At 36.4% G+C, this 23,702-nt stretch overlaps 2 protein-coding genes across 4 annotated transcripts in view; one reads left to right on the top strand and one right to left on the bottom strand.

Moving 5' to 3' along the window:
* Positions 1 to 14,543, top strand: part of map3k4 (mitogen-activated protein kinase kinase kinase 4) — a 30,316-nt gene extending 15,773 nt beyond the window's left edge. For both annotated transcript variants that reach the window (XM_027174427.2, XM_027174428.2), the window contains exons 9-26: positions 808 to 891; positions 2,498 to 2,767; positions 3,576 to 3,725; positions 4,264 to 4,425; positions 4,574 to 4,707; positions 4,850 to 4,928; positions 5,129 to 5,207; positions 5,309 to 5,402; positions 7,288 to 7,379; positions 8,833 to 8,913; positions 9,138 to 9,329; positions 9,410 to 9,480; positions 10,473 to 10,589; positions 10,684 to 10,843; positions 10,931 to 11,053; positions 11,527 to 11,633; positions 12,677 to 12,856; positions 13,608 to 14,543. In XM_027174427.2, coding sequence (XP_027030228.1) covers positions 808 to 891; positions 2,498 to 2,767; positions 3,576 to 3,725; positions 4,264 to 4,425; positions 4,574 to 4,707; positions 4,850 to 4,928; positions 5,129 to 5,207; positions 5,309 to 5,402; positions 7,288 to 7,379; positions 8,833 to 8,913; positions 9,138 to 9,329; positions 9,410 to 9,480; positions 10,473 to 10,589; positions 10,684 to 10,843; positions 10,931 to 11,053; positions 11,527 to 11,633; positions 12,677 to 12,856; positions 13,608 to 13,628 — 2,196 coding nt within the window. In that variant the 3' untranslated portion in view covers positions 13,629 to 14,543. The remainder of the gene's footprint in view (positions 1 to 807; positions 892 to 2,497; positions 2,768 to 3,575; positions 3,726 to 4,263; positions 4,426 to 4,573; positions 4,708 to 4,849; positions 4,929 to 5,128; positions 5,208 to 5,308; positions 5,403 to 7,287; positions 7,380 to 8,832; positions 8,914 to 9,137; positions 9,330 to 9,409; positions 9,481 to 10,472; positions 10,590 to 10,683; positions 10,844 to 10,930; positions 11,054 to 11,526; positions 11,634 to 12,676; positions 12,857 to 13,607) is intronic.
* Positions 14,516 to 23,385, bottom strand: agpat4 (1-acylglycerol-3-phosphate O-acyltransferase 4 (lysophosphatidic acid acyltransferase, delta)). Of its 2 annotated transcripts, XM_027174434.2 has the most exons (10): positions 23,082 to 23,385; positions 21,243 to 21,530; positions 20,196 to 20,365; positions 19,474 to 19,635; positions 17,279 to 17,432; positions 17,053 to 17,155; positions 16,258 to 16,333; positions 15,646 to 15,844; positions 15,449 to 15,470; positions 14,516 to 14,914 (listed from the first exon to the last, which is right to left on the bottom strand). In XM_027174434.2, the coding sequence occupies exons 2-10, from the start codon at positions 21,466 to 21,468 to the stop codon at positions 14,872 to 14,874; spliced, it is 1,155 nt and encodes a 384-aa protein (XP_027030235.1). In that variant the 5' UTR covers positions 21,469 to 21,530; positions 23,082 to 23,385; the 3' UTR covers positions 14,516 to 14,871. The 2 variants fall into 2 exon arrangements, with proteins under 2 accessions (XP_027030235.1, XP_027030234.1); XM_027174433.2 differs by lacking the exon at positions 15,449 to 15,470 and having other exon boundaries at positions 23,082 to 23,381.
* Between the last annotated feature and the right edge of the window lie 317 nt (positions 23,386 to 23,702).

Here is a 23,702-nt window from a genome sequence, read left to right as displayed (position 1 = left end):
GTCTGTAGCTGTTCCCACTTCCACATAAATAATCACTATTAAATAAAACACATTATGACAAAATACACAGCTTCTCCAACCCTGCTCCACATCAGAGGTCAGCCAAACACATCTGATGTTAGAATTCTCTGTCCTTTACATCTTGTGCGCCCATAGCCCAGCGTGAATATTACTGATGGCTTACCTGTATGTCACTAGCTGGAAAGACCTGAAGGCCAAATGTCACTGGCTGGCATTCAATATAGCGCTGAAGCTCAAATTACAGCTTCTGGTTTTAAGATTTGAGAAGTGAAGTCATCTGGCAACTTCTATAGAGACTTTTTGAGCGCATATTTTTAAAGTAACTCCTTAATTAAAATTGTCAGTGATCCTTATATGGATGTGCAACATGGCTACATTGGGCAAAATTGATTGTAGATGCTCTGACTTCACTGCAGAACGTCAAACACACACACCCTACACGCCCCACCCCACCCCTCATTCATATATGTGTGTGTGTGTGTGTGTGTGTGTGTGTGTGTGTGTATATGTATGTGTATATATATATATATATATACATACATACATACATACATATATATACACACACACACACACATATATATATATATATATATATATATATATATATATATATATATATATATATATATATATATATACACACACACACATACATACATACATACATATATATATACACACAAACACGCGCGCGCACATTTTTTACATTGCAACATTTTTGTTTATTTGCTTGTTTTTTATTTTTCTTTGTTACTGAAAGCACTTCATGCTTCTTTTCTGCAGGACCTAGAGATTGCTGCTGACTTCATCCTAGCCAGTGGAGTGCCTTGCATTCTACAAGCTCTGAAAGATAAAAATTATGTCAAGGTACTTTTTCTCTTTGTCTTACTGTAAATACAGTCCTCTAGTAGTGCCCATTCAGACTTGATGCACCGTTACTCTTTATATCAGGAATGTCTAATATTTTGAGAAGTTAATTCTTGTCTGTTTGCAATAGAACTGCAAGTCATCTAATGAAATTACAATATAAGCAAAGAATGTCTGAGGTTAATTCTGTATCTTATTAATAAAGGCAGCATAGGCTCAGTAGCACTATTTGTATTGTCTGTATCTGTATAAGAATTGTTGAATTGTACTGCTCACCACTGTAAATAAAACTGTGCACCCATTTATGACAAGAAATCCTGCTGTACAAGTTTGAGGATGGGCTGGAGTGTTTGTGCACAATCGAATGCCATAAACAGTGATGGAAGTTTTAGTGCTCACTTATTAATAATAATATTTTATATTAGTAAATATTTTTATTGAAATAGAAATAAGTCAAAATACTTTCCTTTTTTTGCCTTTCATTGTTTCACTGATCATTCGTTCCATGCTCTCAGCTCTCTATGTACCTGTACTTTTATGCAGTTAACGCGGTTGTCAACAAGCTTCAACGAGCTTTATTGGCATGACCAATAAAGTCACTTTGCATGTTACAGTTGATCAATATATATACAGATGTGTATGGAAGTTTGTTTGTTTTTGGTTTGGATTACACAAATGTATAAGGCGCACCGGATTATAAGGCGCAGTGTCAATTACGGGGTCTATTTCTGTACTTAACCCATACATAAGGTGCACCGTATTATAAGGCGCATGCTAAAACATACAGTCTACAAAAAAAAGGTAACACAAGCAAAACAGTGAGTTTAGTTTAACTTTATTCTAACTTTAACAATACACACATTATTTTTTCACTAAATATAATAATGTTCTCCCACAAATCCATCAAAGTCCTCACCTACCAGAGGAGTGGCGGAGGTTAGCGTACGTACTGTACGTATTACATAATGTCCTCTGATTGGTTTATCGCTGCCAGTGTATGTAGTGTATGTATTACGTCCCTGTGTCAGCGGGAAATGGTCCGACAGTCAATCAAGCGGAGTGCTTACCAAAGTCGCACAACAACATTTTTACAGATTTTAGAACACACAAGGTGCACCAGTTTATTAGGCGCACGGCCGATTTTTGAGAAAAGTTAAGGCTCTTAGGTGTGCCTTATAGTGCGGAAAATACGGTAAACCTCTCTCCTTGAAGTTCTTGATGATCCGATGGTTGATTTAGGTGCAATCTTACTAGCAGCACTTCTGCCAATAAATCTCTTTTTGTGCAAAGCAATGATCACAGCACATGTTTCCTTGCAGGTAACCATGGTAAACAGAGGAACAACAATGATTTCAAGCTACCTTTTTTTTTTTAAGCTTCCAGACTGTTATTCGAACTTAATCAGCATGACAGTGTGATCTTCAGCCTTGTTCTCGTCAACACTCATCTGTAACATTCTGGAGTAGATGCAAATAGTCTTTGTAAAAACTGAGACATTGTGAAAATTACTATTTGTGTCGTTCTCAAAACTTTTGTCCATGGCTGCATTTATGTTCATGCATGCATGAGCGTGTTTTCAAATTTAAATGCTTCACTTACTCTGCAGGTTCATATCCCAGGGTTAGATGAACTACAGGTCTTTGTCCCGTACAGTCTGATAGACCAGCGGCACACAATCTTGCAGCTACTGAATGCTGCGGCAGGGAATGAGTGTTCCAAGGAGCCAGACGAGATCCCTGAGGATGATGCCTACCTTCTTATGAGCAAGCATGGTGCTGGAGATGTGCCTGTTGAGGCCAGCTGGGCCCTATGGGATGGGACCGTGGTCAAACTGGTACCACGGATGGAGACAGCAGATACCTTGAAAGCAATGAAGGTATATTGACAGATAAAGTTGTACTTCCTGAAACGCCTCTGAAATGTGTAATATATATATATATATATATATATATATATATATATATATATATATATATATATATATATACAGTTGTGTTCAAATGCATACCTTGGGAGAATTTGCAAGATGTGTACTTGATGTGTACCAAAAAAGAAAATAAGAAAAAAATCCCTGTTCAAAGATTTGCATACCTTTTAGATTTTAATATGGTATATTGCCCTCTGTAACATCAATGACCTCATGTAGTCTTTTGTAATGATTGTACATGAGGTCCTGGTCATATAGCAGCCAATTCTTATTGGCAAAATGCCTCCAGTTCCTGAAAATCTTTTGGTTTGGTTGTCTTGCACAAACTGCATGTTTGAGATCTCCCCAAAGTGGTTCAATGATATTGAGGTCAGGAGTCTGTGATGGCCGCTCCAGAACCTCCACCTTTTTTCTGCTGTAGCCATTTGGGGGTCAACCTTGCATTCATCTTGCAATCAATTTTACTAACTTCCCCGTGTTACTGGAGCTTACACAGCCCCAAAACCTAAGAGATCCACCACCATGCTTTACAGTGGGGATTGTGTACTTTTCACCGTAGTCCTTGTTGACTCCTCTCCATAGTGTTTATGGTTGTGATTATGAAGTTCCATTTATGAAGTCTCATCACTACAAAAAAAGAAAAAATTACATTTCACAATGAATCACAGACGGAATATGAATACATGCCATTCATGAATGTTAATGTTTACAGTCAACCCAGCAATTTAAGTTCTACATTTCTCTGATAATCATTCAGGTAGAAAACATGTTGCTGATTGTAATGCAGTCTGGCCACCTGGTGGCCCAGCGCAAAGCCTTCCAACAGTCTATGGGGGAGCTTTTGACTCTTCGGCGTGAGCAGACTTCCAGCCAGCCCCTTATTGCCAAAGAACTGGAGCAGCTCAAGGTATAAATTACAATTTTAAACTTTTTCATTTTTATTAAATTCCTCTTAAGCTGCTTTGCAAACAAGTCCATTGTTAAAGTGCTAAACAATGTTACTTTGCTGAATAGTTAGGGTTTATGGTCACCCCATATTATTATGTTATGCAAAACTTAGCAAACCTTATTATTTAACCACATTTCAAATGATGCTTCAGGCCCAAACATGTACGTTTTATGGCAACCAATAAAAACAGGTTCAAGCCCTCAAACGTACATGGTGTTTGGGATGAAATGCTTTCAGTGCTATGGTTGTGTAGGTGGATAATAAACAAAAATGATCATAACTGACACATTCACAAAATTCTTAAGCAATTAACATTTTGCTCAGTGAAAAACAGTGCTACTAAATAACTTTTATAATAACTTTTTTTTTTATTTAAATTAAATTTGTAGACAGCAGTGATTCAGGTTGGCTGTAAATTCATTGTTACCACTTAACCATCATGCTGGTGTTTTTCTCTCCTCCCTCTCATTTCTGTCTTTATCTTTCTCCCCCTTAGAATGAGGCTCTGAACTTGTGCAGTAAGATTAACAGTGCCATCGACCGTGTAGAATACATGTTCACCTCCGAGTTTGAGGCAGAAGTAGAGGAATCTGAGTCTGTCACCCTTCAACAGTACTACAGAGAAGCAATGATTCAGGGCTACAACTTTGCCTTTGAGGTTTGCATATGCAGGATTTAATTCATCTCTACCAAAATACATTATTGCAGGTTTTATGCTTTAATTGTTTTTTTTTTTGTTCCTGACTAACCTGTCCTTATTTATACTTAAAATAATTACACAGCAAGTGATATTTTTATATCTGTAGTATCATAAAGAGGTGGTGAGGCTGATGTCAGGAGAGTTTAGGCAGCGGATTGGGGAACGCTACATTGCCTTTGCCCGGAAGTGGATGAACTATGTCCTAACAAAGTGTGAGAGTGGAAGAGGTACCCGTCCCAGGTTAGTCCCTCTTCTGCTGTAGGCATCTACAGCGCCCTGCTGAGGCTATAATTTTTTTGGAGGGGGAAAAAGCATTTTTTGCATTTAAAAAAAAATCTATGATGTATTGATCTGTCTGCTTTCTCTGCATATGGTCTGGTAGATGGGCAACACAAGGCTTTGATTTCCTCCAAGCCATTGAACCGGTTTTCATCTCTGCACTGCCTGAAGATGATTTCCTGGTAAAGTGTAATCTCACAAATTTTAAATATAACTTTATTTGTGGTTATTTTTCTTCTTCTATTTGTTGTTGTTTACAAATAATTCCTACATTTTATAGATGTATAATATTCCTAATGTCAAAGATGCGATGCATTTTTATTTATATTGCACTTGAGATCACAGTACATTGGTGTTTTTTTTTTTTTCCTCTTCTCTCCAGAGTCTTCAGGCCCTGATGAATGAGTGTATCGGCCATGTGATTGGGAAGCCGCACAGCCCTGTGAGCGGCCTGTACCTTGGTTAGTGTTTCTTTGCCAATCCTGAAGCATAATGTCAAGTAAAATAAATTTGTCTTCCTCCATATCCTTGCTTTTGTCTTTTTTAAATATTTTCTTTCCAGCTCCTCGAAGTAATCCTCGTCCTGTAAAAGTACCTCGATGCCATAGTGATCCTCCAAACCCATCATTGTTCATTCCCAATTCAGAGGGAGCAAGGTAGGTCATGAGATTCTATTTTTGCCTTATGTATTATTATTTATTTTTTTGACATTAGAATGTTTTTATGAGCTGATTGTTATATATTTAAATATAATTAAGGGTGATGAGAAATAGTTCAACTAGTTTTAAAGATTTGATGTTGTGCTGGTGGCTTAGTGGTTAGCACGTTCGCATCACACATCCAGGGTTGGGGGTTCGATTCCCACTTTTGCTTTGTGTGTGTGGAGTTTTCATGTTCTCCCGGCGCCTCGGGGGTTTCCTCCGGGTACTCCGGTTTCCTAGCTCGGTCCAAAGACATGCATGGTAGGTTGATTGGCATCTCTGGAAAAATTGTCTGTAGTGTGTGTATGTGTGAGTGAATAAGAGTGTGTGTGTCCTGAGATGGGTTGGCACTCCGTCCAGGGTGTATCCTGCCTCGGTGCCTGATGACTCCTGAGATGTTCGCATAAGTGGTAAAAAATGAATGAATGAATGTGTTGTGCCTTTTTTTTTTGCTTTTCTCTTTAAAAAAAGAGACTTGAATGATTATGTTCAGAGATCACATAAACTTTGGTGAAATCAAATTGTGAGAAAACAACAGTAGAACTCATGGCTGTGAGTAATAGTGAAAGTAAAAGCATTTTCACACACAGCACGCAAATAAAACTCAACTGATTTGGATTAAACAGCAGTGTAGCCTTAAGAAAACCACTTAACAGTGAGGCATTTTGGAAAAAAGGCTTCAGTTTTAAAGGTGCCAATGCCAGGATTCATCTGGCTCAAACTGTGAAAGTGTTTCATGGAGCATGACATTTCACACACAAACCACCACAGAGTCCAGACCTTAATCCCATGTAAAATCTTTACACAGTGGTCCAAATCTCCCTCCATCAGTACAAGATCTTGGTGAGAAATTAATGCAACTCTGGACAGAAATACATTTTATGAAATTGGTATAACACCCATATATAATCATTTCTTGTCTGTTTATTAGAATGCAACTGGAGAATACAAGACATTTGCATGCAGTGTTAAAAAAAAAAAAAAAAAAAAAACACAGAAAAAGATCAGGAAAAAAAAGCTTCTATAAGCTAATGTGGCAAAAATTTAGAGTGACCTCCCCTTACATTTAAGCAATAGCAGGAACTTGGTTCTCTTAAACTTATATGGAATGGAACCTGAAAGAAAGGCATTGCTAATACATGTATGTATGCTAAAATGATTGCTGTTAAGGTCTATTGCACCAGTTTATCGTGACATACTTCAGCATTTTATTCAGTCTAGTACAGTTCTAAAGTCTGAAGAAGCTTGACTAGGAATGGTGTTTGTGGAAGGTTAACAGCTAATTAACCACTTTTTTAGTAGAGGAACAGGGCTGTCATGGTTTGGAGCTGCATTTCTGCCAGTGGTGTTTGCAACATTTTTTTAATGGGATTTGTTCATGGATTTGGAAAAGTACAGACAGGTTTTAATTCGTCATGCCATTCTTGTACTAAGCACCGACTGAGATGCAAATGTTAATGATTATTTATACATCATTAACACACCTAGATGTGATTTTTACTTATTTATTTATTTTTACAGTTCACAGGATTTTCATGAATAGCGTATTTCCTTGTGGAATTGCTTGCACTAATGCTTTTTATATAAATCTCTTCATATCCAGCGTGATAAATCAGGCAATTTTTTATTAAAGGCAATTTATGTTACGTTGTTATTTAAGTTATCTTTAGTTTTATTGATATGAGATGTATTGATGTATCCATGCTCTAATGCATTGCAAACACTTTGTATCAATGTAGTTGCATCAAAACTACTAATCGTATTCTTGGAGAATTCTTACTTGCCATTGTATATATGCTGTATACAAGCAAACTAAGTCAAAGTGTTTTGATTCTTCCAGTGTCCATGAGAATGACCGTCTATCATCAGTGGCAGCTGAATTGCACTTCAGATCCCTAAGTCGCCACTCTAGCCCCACCGAGGACAGAGATGGTAAGATCTGTGTCTGAGAGCAGTCCTGTTATGTTTAGAATTGTTAATTACTTAGGGTTACCCTGTTGCTCAGGACTTTCCCTTCAGTGTTTCGAATCAAGGAAAAGTCTAAGTGATTAACACGCCTACAAATGATGTATATGATATCTCTTTGCATTGTTGAGGCCATTTTTTCCTGTTACAAATGTAGACATTTACCTAAAGGCAGCACCACTCGGATGTTGTGCGTCGCTTGCATTTTACTTTTTTAAAGGTTTTAACGCTTTAATCTCTATATAGTAGACTCCACTACATTTAATCCTTTATATAAACACCAGGAAATAATCTAGTTAATTTTATAATCGTCATATCTAGAAGAGTTCCTATGATATTTAATCTTAAATATTTAAGTTAGGCCTTCCTCAAAGTGATGTTTCTATGTCTGAGGTTTTTTTATAGTCTATTCATTAGACAATTATTTTCTTGGCACAAAGGTTTCTATCAGTCTGCAAGGATACGCCTTTAATTTATACAGAGATTTCATTTAAACTTTTATATCTGCAAATATCTGCATCTTCTGTCCTTATGTTTGACAGAAGATTAGTCGAGATTGGTACCAGACACAACCTGAGGAATATTATATATAATTATTATAACATAACTGACTCACATTCCTGATCACTTTTTCACCTGGTCACAGTTTGTAAATCTTTATTAATAAAAAAAAAACTTTAATAATGCTAGTGAATACAGAGCAGTTTTTTTTATTATTCTAAATTTAGAGGTTTATGCCATTCATTTACATTTTCCAGGAAACACACCAAGTAAACTTTTAGATACTTTAATTCAAGTACTGTTACTTGAGTACAATTACTCAACCCAACTCTGGGTTCAACTAAGAGACTTGTACTTCTCCTAAAGAACAAATTTTAAAAAAATCATAGAAATGTATTACTCTCAAACTTCAAACATTGAAAATGCAAACTTTTTATGTTAATGTTTTTGTCCTTTGGATGCTTTTTGTAGACCACAGTAGACCATCTGATCTGATTATTTGATTTCTATGTTGTACAGTAATCATGACTTGCTCCATGTTAGATGATATAACCTTATCGACTCTGACAAACACCCAAATGCTGAACTACAATACAGGTGGAAAGATCTGCCTTAAGTAAATTTGTTATACCTCCTGATTCATATATGCATTCATAGCATGAACTGAACAAAAACAATCAACAGAAATTTAGTAGAACCTGCTGAACTACACCCCAGTGCATAGTCATAAATACCATAGACATATGCCGTCCTTTTTCATGTTTCCTAATAATGCAGAAATGTTAAAGAAATGTGCATTTATCCTTCATACAGTACCTACTATGAAGTACCATTCCAGACTAGTCATGGAATACGTGTGCCAATTTAAATTAGCCATTTTGCCATTCCATTGCTCAATTACTTTGTTTTTTCTCTTTAGAGCCATCATATCCAAAAGCAGATCCCAATGCCGCCACTCGCCGTAGTTGGGAGCTCCGTAACTTTATTTGCCCGTCAAAAGGTTGGATTTAAAAAGCCAGTGTTTGCTTTACTTATGCTTTTGAGTGATGTAGTTAATAAGAGTTCTTTCAGTCAGTTTTTTCTCAGGTGTTTAACACCAGAAATGCTCCCACTGCACTAGTTTTCCAGACTGGGATACATTCAGAAGCATACAAAATTTTGAGGTCATTTTTCCACATTGATTCATCTTTGGTATTTGCTTCCTTCTCTCATTTTTCTTTATAGACACAACTACATGTCAGAATACAATGGACGTGGTATTTCGTGCTATCTGCTCCTTTGAGGAGAAACGCTATGCTGCCCTGAGGCAGCGCAATGTTATTGGCCAGGTGTGCAGCACACCCAAATCCTATGACAACATTATGCATGTGGGTCTGCGCAAGGTCACCTTTAAATGGCAGAGAGGCAACAAGATCGGTATGAAAGTTTATATGTCTGTCTAGTATGGGCATCTTTTTATTTAGCTATTTCATTATGTCTCTATTATCTGTACACAGGGGAAGGACAATATGGCAAGGTCTATGCATGTATTAATGTGGACACAGGTGAACTAATGGCTATGAAGGAGGTATGGTGATATACAGTGCCTTGCAAAAGTACTGAACAAATTTCTATGGATTACAAAAAGCCTTGATTTTTCTTTGCTCTCATTTTTTTTTAAACGTAATTTAATGTGATACCGATTTAAAGGAAGGAAAAAAAAATGAAAAGCACTGTTTACAATCCTTATTATATTCAACCCCTGTGCATTTTAAGAATATTACAGTTAAAGGTACAGGAAATGGATTAGTGTTTAGCCAAGTGCTCTCCATACAACTAGCCTAGATAGGAGGGTGGCTAGAAAGAAGCCAGAACAGAAGAGAACTCACAACAAAGTACCTCTAGAGTTAGCCAGAAAACATCAGGGTGGCCCAAAACATGTTATGTGATCGTCTGTTTAAATGACACAGATATTTGTATTTTTGACCACAATTCAGAAAGATATGCATGTCCTAAGCCACAAACACCAGACTAACAGTAAAGTACTGGGATGGTGGCATTATGCTGTGTGGATGCTTTTTCTCAGTGGGCTCTGGGAAGCTTATTAAAACTGAATGACAAGTGTTGCAAAATATAGGGAGACAAACTGCTTCAATGAACTTCAGCTTTTAGCAAGACGATGATCTCAAGCACAGGCCAAAGCAACAGGGGAGTGGTTGACTAACAAAAAGGTGAATGTTCTACAATGGCCAAGTCAAAGTCCGGAAGTCTGTGGTACTGTTTGAAAATTGCACGTCACAAGAGTCATCCAATTACAATGTGCAAAGTTAGTGATTTACCCCAGTAACCTCTCTAGCAATTGTTTAAGCAAAAATGTGGTTCTACCAGGTACAAGTCTGAAGGGGTTGAATGTAGCACTTTTCAGTTTTTTGTTTTTTTTTCTTCCTTTTTTATAATAATGAATATTGAATTTGGACTTAACATTATATAACACTTTTGCTTGTGATACTGCCAATGTAGAACAGCCAAACTTGCAGAACGTGCCCATCAGTTTTTAGTGTGTCTGCATTTTGTATTAAGATTCGTTTCCAGCCCAATGACCACAAAACTATAAAAGAGACTGCAGATGAGCTGAAAATATTTGAAGGGATTAAACACCCAAACCTGGTCCGTTACTTTGGAGTTGAGCTTCATCGGGTAAGGCTCTTTTGAAATGTAAATAGATTTCTTTAATTGTATTCCTACACTTGTGGTCTCCCAACCTCCCTCTCTATTACTCCTTATCTCTCAGGAAGAGATGTATATCTTTATGGAGTATTGTGATGAAGGGACGCTGGAAGAGGTTTCCAGACTAGGACTGCAAGAGCATGTAATCCGATTGTACTGTAAGCAGATCACTACAGCTATAAATGTGCTCCATGAACATGGTATTGTGCATCGTGACATTAAAGGTATGTTGTCCATTATATCTACACAAGATCACTGATAGGAACTTGTTTGAGAAACTGCTTCAAACTGTCTATTCTTTGCCAATTTAGGAGCCAATATTTTCCTTACGTCTTCTGGGCTCATAAAGCTGGGGGACTTTGGCTGCTCAGTCAAGCTAAAAAATAATGCTCATACTATGCCAGGAGAGGTGAACAGCACACTGGGTACTGCAGGTGAGGCTTTAGTAGCTGGATTGAAGCACTAGTCATTGTCACTTCCACTCTCTCTCACTCATTTTCTACCGCTTATCCGAACTTCTCGGGTCACTGGGAGCCTGTGCCTATCTCAGGCGTCATCGGGCATCAAGGAGAGTGCCAACCCATCGCAGGGCACACACACTCATTCACTCACACACTACGGACAATTTTCCAGAGATGCCAATCAACCTACCATGCATGTCTGTGGACCGGGGAGGAAACCCCCAAGGCACGGGGAGAACATGCAAACTCCGCTCACACAAGGCGGAGGCGGGAATCGAACCCCGACCCTGGAGGTGTGAGGCGAGCCACCGTGCCCCCTTGTTCCAGACCTTGCAAAATATTATTAGCATAGCCTAGTGTTCACAACCCACCATTATAACTACTGCAATTTAGACAGCTTTTTAAATCTTTGTTTCCTTTTTTAATTTTCACTCTCTCCCTCTTAGCATACATGGCTCCCGAGGTCATCACAAGGGCAAAGGGTGAGGGTCATGGACGTGCAGCTGATATCTGGAGTCTTGGCTGTGTCCTGATCGAGATGGTCACCGGAAAGGTACCTGCTGCCTTCCTCTTTACTTATTATTCATACACTGAATTCTGACACTGAAATGAGCCATTCACAATAATCAACGATTTCATTTTCAATTTTTATTCGCAATTTCAACGATTATTATAATATTATTTATTTTTTTGGGTTAGAATTTTAGTTGTTGTTAGTGTGCTTAAATAGAATTCTGCTGAAGGTGAACATTCTCTGCCTGTGGTATTCTGTGGTTCAGTCAAACATTTTTGAAGCATTTTTCACATCTAAAATACTGTTTCTTGTTGCTCAGGTCTGTCCTGTTAACTTGATTGTTTAAACATTTGTTGGTTTGAGCCATGAATTTCACTACAAAGTCTGCATCTGTTGTTAACAACAGGAAAACTACATCACTGTATAAAGGAGAAAAGCAGGCAGTGAAGCACAACCTTCTGATTTTTTTAATTTGTAAATGTTATTTAGTTTTTTACTTTTCAGTTTGGTTGTAAAAAAAATCTAATTGTTGGAAATTCAAGCAGTTAAAAATTGAGCATAAACAAACACAGTTAAAGAGTAAAAAGTGAGGATTTAGCAATTCAGAGAAAATGTTTGAAAGCAGAAACGTGTCATGTATTAATCAAGCTCAGTCATGGCCAGTCAGGCACACTTGTGAAAGGCATGAAGGGAGAAGCTGATCATTTCTTACTGTGCCTGAATCAGCTCCCTAGTTCGGTAGTAAAGCCATTTTCAGGGCTGTCTCACTTGCAAAATATTTCCAATGCTGTCAAATGTTTGCTTCCTAAACAAATCCCACAGTGCACCACAGAATCTAGAGAGTACTATGTTACTGTAAATATTATATCTTCAGAAGCCTCCCTCCTTGAAAGAAAGAAAAAAGGCAAATAAACCACCAGCCAGTACAGCGCTACAATAAGAATATCCTTATTGTTGTAGTGCTCATATAATTACATGCTTTACTGATTGTTAACGTAGTTTGGTGTTATGCATAGTTTGTTTGATTCTAATGAGTTTTACATGAATAAAATCTTATTTTGTTCGCATTTCTCCCTGTGTAGAGACCATGGCATGAGTATGAGCACAATTTTCAGATCATGTATAAGGTTGGCATGGGACATAAACCACCCATTCCAGAGAAACTGAGCACAGAGGGGAAAGACTTCCTGGCTCACTGTCTAGAGAGTGAGCCCAAATGCCGTCCAACTGCCAGTGTCTTGCTAGATCATCCATTCGTCAAGGTCTGAATCTCATGCACACAGTTTTATTGTAATTGTGCTAAAACTGCCTTTGTAAATATTTGTTTAGTATATTTGCAGGACTGTGTAATGTAGAAGCAATTGGATAGTACAAAAGTGCAAAAAGGCCTTCAATTTTATGTAACAATTTTATAATTAATTAGTAATTTGTTATTCTTACTCCTGACTTGATAAATTCCTAGGGGGCTTTCGGTGTCCTGTGATTGCTTACTTTATATGGTATGACAATGGTGCTGTGCATACGACACTGAAATGAAGTCACAAAACGTGTCATATGTTATATGTCCGTATGATATATGTACACAAATTGTCATGTGTTATACGTTCTATGGCAAACATTCTCTACTGTGACGGAAGCATTGCCATGCATATTGTATTTGGCTTTGGGTTACATGCAAATTTGCTGTTATGCTCAATGTTACCCCTCGAGAGAGATGTGAAAACTTCACACACAGAAAAGAAAAAAAGTGATTTTTAGTATTTTGCTGTTGGTAGACTTTACCTCACAATGAGCACATGGCTATTACTGAGTCTAGATGTACTCGTATATTATGCTGTCCAGTAGAAGAGTGTTGCAGGCCATTCTCGGTTGTAAAATTCTTTTGTCAAATAATTAAATTTCATTTGGATTCTCAAAATTTTAGTCATTTAAGCACACAGTTAATTGTTATTTTGTTTTTTGATTTAAATGTTATTTTGATAGTCTTGTTCTTCTGCTACGTTTTATTTACAGGTCTGCACAGATGAAGAATGAAGCAGTGGTGGCCCTGCGCTCTCTATGTTTACAAATGCTTGCACTACTATGTATGATACTCTTAAGGAACTGTGGTACAAGGAACTTAAGGAACAAGGAGCAAAGATGTAAATCTCTCAGTAGCTCACTGATTGGTGGTGGTACTCTTTGCCATGTATGAGAGCAGGTCTTACATGTTCAGTTACAGATTTAAAGGGCCAGTTGGTTGCGTTAACTCAAACGGTAGCAGATAGCTGTGGCACACTGTACATAATGTAAGAATAAGGTTAAGGTTTATTTTTTTGTATAAAGCATATTGTAAAGCCACTTGTGTCTCAGTGGAGATTGATTTTGATTAGCAAGCAACAAGGAATACATTTTGGGAAAAAGATTAGAAGGCACTTTTCATGTTCCCACTCAAAGCACAAAAAATAATTGTGATCAGCAGAGTGGGAGAAAGCTGGAAGAAATCGCTGCTTAGGGATTTATTTGTCCCTTGTGCAAAAGAGATGCTTAAGGGAAATGTTTATTGTTAGTTTTTATTGCTGTTTTTAAATATTGTATTTTGCGTTTAATTCTCCAAGGACAATTGTTAAATTTTACGTGAATCTTTAGGTTTTGCTGTGTTGGTCAACCTTTACCGATGGTATGCCTTTAATATTTGGGTGCACAGCTGAAGAGAAAATGTTTCACTTCCTCTCTAAATATAATCAACACACACAACTCCCCCCACAACTGCCTTACCATAATATCTGGTTAGAAAATGTTTAACCTTTTTTTTTTTTTTTTAATTTGATATCCAAATAGTCATATGCTAATTGTTTGCCTAAACCCTAGTCAATACCTACTAAAACCCAGATTTCTGGTTCTGTAATTCCTTCAGTGTTTGCAATGTAAAGCGCAATTCATTAATAAACAGGTCAGTTTTTTAATTAATGGCTTACTTCATCATTAAAAAAAACATTCTGGACATAAATGAGAATCACAATTTTGACAAAACTTATTGTCAGCATTATTGCATACATTAATGTCTTTTCTCTTCTCAAATGACGATGCATGCTGTTTTCCATATGAGGAGTCAACACTCCCTTTACTGTCTTTGTCCATTTTTTTTTTTGTTTCCCTCTGTTGTTGAATACTGCTCTTGGCCACTCTTGATCTCTGGGATACATGTTGCTGATGTTTCTGTCCATGTTGGTCCACTTAGCTCCTTTAGGAAATGTTATTTAGTTGACCACCTTTGTTTCCATAGCTTGAGCCCTTATTAATCTCTGTCTGGCCTATCATCCAACGAACACCAAGTGATGCTGAAAAAGAAGGTTGATCATAATGTTACCCTCTCTTTGTTGCACATTAGTTTGAGATACACTAAACCAAAAAAAGGTGATTCCTATACAAAAATGTGTTTAAGTATATTCATTTTATGTGAAACTGGTAACCACACAATCTTAGTTGACCAAATTTTGGATTGGCTTAACTGATTCATTTGTTAGCATAAAAATCCTGTTGGCAAGCACCTAAATCTGTCTACACAGATCTGTCTCTTAAATTAAGATTTGCTCCAGATGCAATCATTTTACGTTGTCCTTGTATTACTTATGCACATGCTATTCTGATTAAAGGCCCACGTCCATTTCTTTTCATTTTGAGATGGTCCTTATACTTATGGTAAGACACACACAACCTTTTACATAAAAAGATATTTCTTGCAGTAAAGAAAACCAAAAAAGAAAATGGACATATTGGACCTTTAATTCAGTATGGATTCATGCAGCATTAATGATCAATATTTCAACTGACATGCATGGAATTACAATTCGGAGAACGAGAAATATACTTGCCCCCAAACCACTTGATCACCTTCTGAATGAAACATGGGGATTTTTAATTTCAGGGTAAAGTTGCGTAATCAACGCTTCTTGCAGCATTTCCATGTTTTTGTCCAACATTGCAAAATACCAATACTTTACTAGATTGACATTAATATGTTGTATACTGTATTAAACATCTCTCTTAGTTTTAATGGGACACTCAGTACCTGCAAAGCACAAGACAACTGTAGTAGAAATGATGAAAGTTGACCCAGACTGGAACAACTGCAGCAATAATAGACAGAGCGGAAAGAGTAGAAGCAAGATCCAAAACAGCCAATTTAGCAAGGCCCAGGGACGGAAGGAGGGAGTCATTGTGGGGCCAGGGAAACGACCAGTCCTATTGTATTTTTCCTGAAACTCATCCTGTGGCAGAACATACAAAAACACTCATTCAAATATGAAATCAACTGGATTTTAAAGTATTGGGGAAATTAAAATAAAAGGCAGAATTACGATATGAATAATAAAAAATACTTAGGGAAAGACAAACCAATATTTTTCCCCACAAACGGGACATAATACTTTATTTGCAGTTGACTAGATAATTTGGTCGGTGACCCTTCATCCCAGTGACTAAGATGGGCTAATATTTTTTTGTTTTGTTTTTTAAAGTAATTTAATCTACAAGATGCATCTAAATCTACTGGTACACTTAATAAAAGAAAACTTGTGGTGTGAAAACATTGTGCAATTCAGAATTATAGTTCCTTTCCAATTATTATATTCTTTTATATTGCTATATTATTCCCTACTAAAAAAGTATGGGTTTCTCTCACCTTTTCCTGGTAAAGTTTATGGAGCCACATGGCACATTCAGCCTCATTGTCTGGGATTGAGTCCAATGGAATCCGCCTAAGTCAAACACACAAAAATCAAAATTGCCCTCTCATAACTGAAACATGGCAGACAGCTGGTAGACAGAATGTGTTCTAAATACCAAACCAATAATAATAATAATAATAATAATATAATGAAACTTCTTAACCTTCCTAAAGATTAAACTACTATTTATTACAGGGTTAATCAGACTACAAAATGACTTCTCATACAAATCAAGTGTTTGAGTCAGGGTGGGAAGCTATTGTTATAAACTGCCACAGAAGCACAAAGCCAAAATACAGTGGATTGTATCAATTAGGGAAACAAAGTTTAATAATTCACATGAAAGAACATTGATCAGTGTACAATTTCTGCTTTTCAGTGAATATCATAGGAATAATTTCATACACACTCCAGCAACTGAACTAATATTCACCTACCAACCACAAAGCAAGTCCTTTAAAAGAAAATGTTGTGTAAATGTCTCCAGTCTAATCAGTATGTGGCATACATACATTAAGTTCAATGCATTTCTTTGCACATCTGAGAGTGTTAATTGAATCTGCATTTTAATATTTATTTCATATAATCTCAAACATCTCTGTGTAAAAAATTCCATTTAAATCTAATAATGAGAAAGTTAAACATTTGTGTTAGCACATTCCGCTAATTTTCCACTTCATGTATGGGTTTAGTTTTAATATCTGTAAAAGGTCAAATATACAATGTTTAAATAAAATGTGTCTTCTTACCTCACATATAAATCAGCATGGTATTTTTTCCCATTTAGTAATCCGAGTAAAGTCGGTATTTGGTTGTTTCTGAAATTAAGCGTAGAATCGTACACAGCAGTAACTACATAGGAGACACAAATTTAGTCAGAAAAAAAAATAGTCCTTCCTCCCCTTTTGGTACAAGAGAGACTGAAAAATTTAAGTTGAGTTTGATTATTCAGGCATTTTGCTGTATTTTACTCACCTTTTCCCCTTAGGTGTTGAACAGTAACACAGAAACCTTTGGTGCGAGGCAAGAGATGGTACTTGAGTTTGGGAAGTCCTTTTTTCTCTGCCACTTCCATACTAATCTTGTGTTTCTTCGGAGTAAAGCGAGTGCCTTCACAGTATAGAAGGAACTGAGCAAACAATCAGAGCCTCAGGTTGAACATACAATGTTGATCAATATGAGAAAATTGTGTTTTGATTACATTAAAAAAAATTGTTAATTTTCACCATGAATTTAAATAAGTTTAAACTCAAAATAGTCCTGCTACAATAATGAATAAACAGGCAGTAGATCTGTTTATCTTACTGTATAACCTGTTGCAAAACTACTGTATAGGCAAGCAGCTGCAGTTGGCAAACTTGAACATCTTAAAACTTTTTATTGTGCATGTGATTTGCGCAACCTGAAATACTTTGCTTCAGCATTTATTGACCCATAAAACTCATAACTCTAAGTTAAATGAACATCCGAAGAACAAACATTCTTCTTTAACTTCGGTTACTTTTACAATCCAGGCCTTTCAATTTGCTGTGCCACAGTCAAAAGCTTAATTCCTGTCCTTTTTCCATTGGGAGTGGGTAAATATCTAGAAAATTAATCATTTTTTAAGAGGAGTGTTAATTTTAAGTGACACTGGTGGTTGTTTCTGTAAGCTTTTAAAAATTAATTGAATTTATATTTGTATATTTTAATGGAATTTAATCCAAATAGTTGAAGTGGAAGGGAAACATTTAGTGCATATATTTTTACCCCTTGTTATGAAAACCCTGTTCCAAACAATTAACATCAGAAGTCAAAATTAGTTTATTAAAGTCCAGTTTTGTGTATTGTCATATTGATGTCACTATAAATTTACCTGTTCTGAAAGTCCCCTGAGGCTGCAGCAACACTAAGCAAGCAACGACTTTATGGAAAACTGGCCAGATAAAAAAACTTGCTTGAAGACATAAAATAAGATAACAATTTTGGACCTCTTATAAACAGCATTTAGCAGCTTCTCCAAAAACATAGAAGCTGGTTCTTTAGTCAGATAAGGATCAAATTTTACTTTTTGGCCATCATGAGAAACCCAACAACCCAACACTTGAGCCCAAACAGGAAAGCATGGTGATAACAGCATCATGCTGTGGGGAGGCTTTTGATTGGCAAGGAAAACCTGTTTCATTCAACTGGAGAGTTGAGACAGATGGAGGTTCATTTTCCAGCAGGGCAACGAGCCTAATCATACTGCTAAAGCAAGGGAAACATTTAAATGTCTTGGAATGTCAAAGCTCAGACATAAGTTCAATTGTCTCTCACATGGCTTAAATATTTCTGTACACAAACACAACCCAAGTCACTTCAATGAGCTGGAGAGACTGGTCAGAGTACCCATGTTGACAAAGAGTCTACAATGGGCATTTGAACATTAGAATTGGACCATAAAGCAATAAAGGTGGTGACCTGGATTCATGGATCATGTGAACACCGGAGTGCATGTGCATTGTTTATATGGGGACAAGATTGCACCAGGATGCACTATAGTAAGCTGGCAAAGGCAGTGTGGTTTTCTGGGTAGTGTGCTGCCAGGAAACCTTTGGTCCTTCAGTCTGTGTAGATGTTAACACATACCACCTAGATAATACTGTTCCAGACCAAGTATACCTCTGCATGGCAGAGGACTTCTTTCAGCATTATAAGCCCGGCCACACTGCAAAAATTGTACAGGAATGGTTTGAGGAACGTGTCAAAGTGTTACTTGGCCTCCAAATTCCATAGATCTCAATCCCATCTAACATCTGTGGGATTTCCTGGACAAACAAGTCAGATTTATAGGAGGTCCCACTTGAAGGATTTAATTAGATCTGCTGCTAACATCTTGGTGTGAGCACATAGGTCTTTTGGAGTCTATACTTTAAAGGGTAAAGGCTGTTTTTATGGCTAAAGTGGGACATACACAATATTAACAGATTTTTTTTTTTCTTCTTTGAAATATTATGGTTGTTCTGTGAGAAATTCCAGGTAAATTTCTTGGAGGCACATTATTTTCCTCCATTCACTACTTTTTACAAATTAATGTAGAACATTAAACTAGGGTAAAGTGCATTCAATTTTCTTGGCTTGAATTAAATTTATACCAATCAAATTCTGTAGAAGTACAACAAAGCAAATTATTAATAGAAAACCTTTACCCAGAAGTTCTCTGGATAATCCTTAAGTTGTTGAAGGCTCTGCACAACTGTTTTCTGATCTTCTTCCCATTTCCTCTTACAGAAGACAATCTCCAGAAAGTACCACATCCAGCCAATTACAGGAACATATGCAAGTTCTTTCTTTGCCAGGACCTTTGAGCTCTGTATATGAAAAAGTTTTTACATAAAATTACCAGAAGCGGAGTGGATTGTTGTTTATTAATTTAATAATTACAGAATATACAAGAAGCATCCAATTTGCAACTAATTATAGTGCCATCCTGAAGCACATCTGTATTTATATGCATTGAATAAAACTGATATTTGGGTATTTAGTCACACAGAATGCCTGTTGGAAAATACAACCTTCCAGTAACTCTACCCTTCTGTGGTATTGTCTTCTGGATGCAAGAGAAGACTTAATAATTTTTATAGTATTCAATTTATATTATATGTATAATTATGTTCAGTCCCACTGATGAACAAATTTTGTATTGTCTTATTCATTTGCATGTTATACTACATCCCCCCACTGGGTTTTCAGAAAAGAGTTCTTAGTCTATGAAATAGTGAACCAGTATCAGGATGTATTTATCATCTTCAAAGTAATTTAGTACCAGGTCTGCCAAACACCATAAATGTAAACATAAAATTTTATATTAATGTCCATTTAGTCAAATAAAAACATTTAAGACCAAGTAAAAATTCTGGACGTTTCTTACCCCTAACACGCCAAACCTTTCGCAAAAGGTCCAACCACACAGAAAATCAATCTCAAAGTTATGGTTGAGGATAACAATAGCATTTTCTTTGCCATAAAATGGGTAGGATTCAGGATCTGTGTACAGTGTACATTCTGTCCCTGACCACCATTCCAGGAGTGCCACCATCTCTATGCAAAAACAGGAGTTAAAATCATAAATGTTATACTGTAATAATGGCAATTAAGCAAACACTGCAATAATGTTTTTTTTAATAAGGTATACATACAAACAATATATATATACACAGTACCTACTGTCTGAAGACCTGTAATAATTTCTGACAGCTATGTTTCTGCTGAATTAATTGAGGGCACGTTTTGTGATTAAGCTTTTATGGAGACTGATTTACATCAAGTGCAGTGTTAAGAATAACTGTATTTATCAGGCATTCCAGATATTTATTTTACACTTTATTTTTACACTTTTTAGTTCACAATTCTTTACACTTGAAAATTTTTAAAAGAAAAAATATACCTGCGAGTGACAAATCTTTTGGTGGCGAGTTAAAAATACTGTTTTCAGGAGGGACAACACAAGCAATCTATAAAAAATATTATTCGAACATATAGTGCTATGTTTTCTACTGTTCACTGAGTTTTTGTATTTTTTTTGTGGGGGCTGTTGAGTCTGAATGTTTTACACTAAAATGTTTAATTGTTGACCGTTGCTTAAATGGCTGGGAAAGCAATTATAAGGATCAGTTTTGACTTCACTTAATATCTTAGCATGAGTTCTTCTTCTAGACATTCATAAATATTATACTTAAGAATGTCTAGAGGAAGAAAACATGCCAAGATACTTTTCAGCATTGCTCTCAATTGTTAATATACCGAAATGTTTTGTAAAGAGCAAATAGAATTGAAAACTATACATTTTAAAGCACTCTATTTTTTTTTTGGATTGCTGTGACCCATTGCTACTAATATACACACCAATACATATAACTTCCCATTTCTAGAAACTTTGATAGGCTTTGTGAGCAAAGCATCAGTTGTTCATACTTACGGCTGCAGACACAGTATGCCAGCCTACAGTTGACCTTGCGAGCCAGCTGTTTGTTAATGCACCACAACGGCAGTGTGCAGAGCTGCAAGAAGTTGACTATGAGCCCACTAACTAGAAACACATAACAGATGAAGAGATGACAAATGAACTGCATCTTAAACAGCCCAAAGAGTTCCATAGTAGAGAACCAACTTCTTTCCCCGTCTCGCTCGGTAAGTGCCTGCATAAGGAGAGAGAGCAAAAAAATGCCTCTGGATAAACTGGAATGACTCTGGATAAACTGGAATCCTGTAAGGCATACAAAATTAGCATTCAGGAAAATTGGCAAATATATTATAAAATAGGTATACAAATAAATATAGGCTACAATCATTAAAATATTCTCCTTTTTTAGAGTGCACTTGCTTTTCCTCAAGTAAAAATAATTTTCAGAAAAAAATCAAAAGGGAAAAAGCAAACAGGGCCACAATAAAGAGGCTTCAAAAGCACAAACCTGACATTTTTTTTTTCATTGTTTAAGTGGTGTTTCATAACAATATACAGCATCAGTTTGCTGCATCAATAGCATTCATTCACCTTCAGTAAACTCTTGTTTAGTCAAGGCAGTGCCTATCCTAAGAACACTGACTCAATTATATTTCCTGCTTCATATCTACAAGTACTGCATTATCAGAACTGTCAGTCATCACATCATCCGTATATGTTACACACACTACTGCTGCTGCGTAATGCACAATATTGTTATTTGCACTACCATGCACTTCTCACAATTTATGGACATAACTGATCAGCCATATATTCCGTATTCATATTTATTACTCATACTGTCTATATTGTATCTCTTGTATAGTCTGTACTGTCTTGTATAGTATAGTCTTATTTACAGTATGTCTGTACTTTTGAGAGTCACAAACAGCTGGAACCAAATTCCTTGTGTGTCAACACACTTGGCCAATAAACCTGATTCTGATGTATAAGAATTACAAACAACCCAAATGAGGTTGAATTTAGCATGGTTTGTCTGTCTATCTGTATTATTATGGGCAGTAAGAGAAAAACAGAAAATCCACAAGAAACCTTTACGAATACAAGGAAGTGAATTGAAAATTCACTCTGACACCTGAGTTTAAAATCAAATCAGGGACCTTTGAGTTGTAAGGTGGCAACATTACCTGCTGTACCACTATGCTGCAGCAGATCAGTATCAGATCAACATATTTTCTGATCCAAACAATTAGCAATTGTGAATGTTTAGAACAAAAAATAACAAAGAACAGAAAAAGGTCATTATCTCAGTGTTTAAAATTATTATAGGAGGGAAATAAGCATTTAGGGAGGGGGGAAATTATGGTCTAAAAGTGGGATCTTCAAAGAAATATACATAATTAACTACTAGCCATCAATGATCATTTGATAATCAGTGGTCAGTGGATAATTAGCTATCATTTTTTTCCTTAGCAAATTCTTATTTTTCCCCTGGAGTTTTTTTTTAGGACTTTTAATTTAGAACATTGCACAACGTCAGAATGTAGACACGCTGATATCTGTCAAGCCTCACCATTTAATAATAAACCATTTATGACTTAAACTCTTTACACAGTAAATAAAACTCAAAGACATGTCAATGTTAAGACACCAAAACTACTTTAACTCAAGTTTTCGGAAACAGTCACCAAACAATATTAAGTCTGGTGTGTCTGATCAATTTCTCTTCAAGAAAACCAGCAGAGCCCGAATTAGGGGAGTTTTAGAAGAAATGAAAGATATTCCAAAACAGCCGAGTTATATTTTATATACGTAAAGGAATACATGTGAAGGACGAGTTAAAGTTGAACCTACCAGTTACTCCGCGGTGCTGGTGGAATAAAAGTAAATCACTTTGTAACCACACAGAAGCGTTTCTGGGACAAAAAGTCGGAAGTGCGAATAACTAAAACTGGAGAAACCACACGATCAACAGGTTTAGATTCGCTGTGATACACAATAAATACTGACTTTCAGATATCTAAGTCTTTAAACCTGCTTTTGTATCAGACCCCACACAGTGGTGAGAATGCGGGTGAAACAGTAATGATGAATGTAGTCTAAGACCACACCCTTGTTCGGAACTCTACTACACCATTCCCTTAAAGGGCTAGGCTTATGGACCTCATACACCACCTTTATACACGTTCATACACCTTTATACACGTTCATACACCCGTACAATAAATGCATATACTGTGTACAACGGGTTCTTAAACTTTTTTCAGGTGGGAACCAGTAAAAAAAACAGTACAAACCGTTAACTTTAAAGTAAATAAATAAGTACATTAAAAAAAACCCACCACAAAATCCACAGACCTCAAGAATACAGATTTATAAATAATGTTTAGATAATACGGTATTTTCTGTAATAACTGTAATAAATATGCATATACACCAAATAAAGACGCAATATTTGTATTCTGCTCTTTCCCT

Source organism: Tachysurus fulvidraco, chromosome 7 (genome assembly GCF_022655615.1).
Source record: "Tachysurus fulvidraco isolate hzauxx_2018 chromosome 7, HZAU_PFXX_2.0, whole genome shotgun sequence".
NCBI classification, from domain to species: domain Eukaryota; kingdom Metazoa; phylum Chordata; class Actinopteri; order Siluriformes; family Bagridae; genus Tachysurus; species Tachysurus fulvidraco.
The sequence above is the reverse complement of the archived record's forward strand: the minus strand, read 5'-3'. Positions and strand labels throughout refer to the sequence as shown.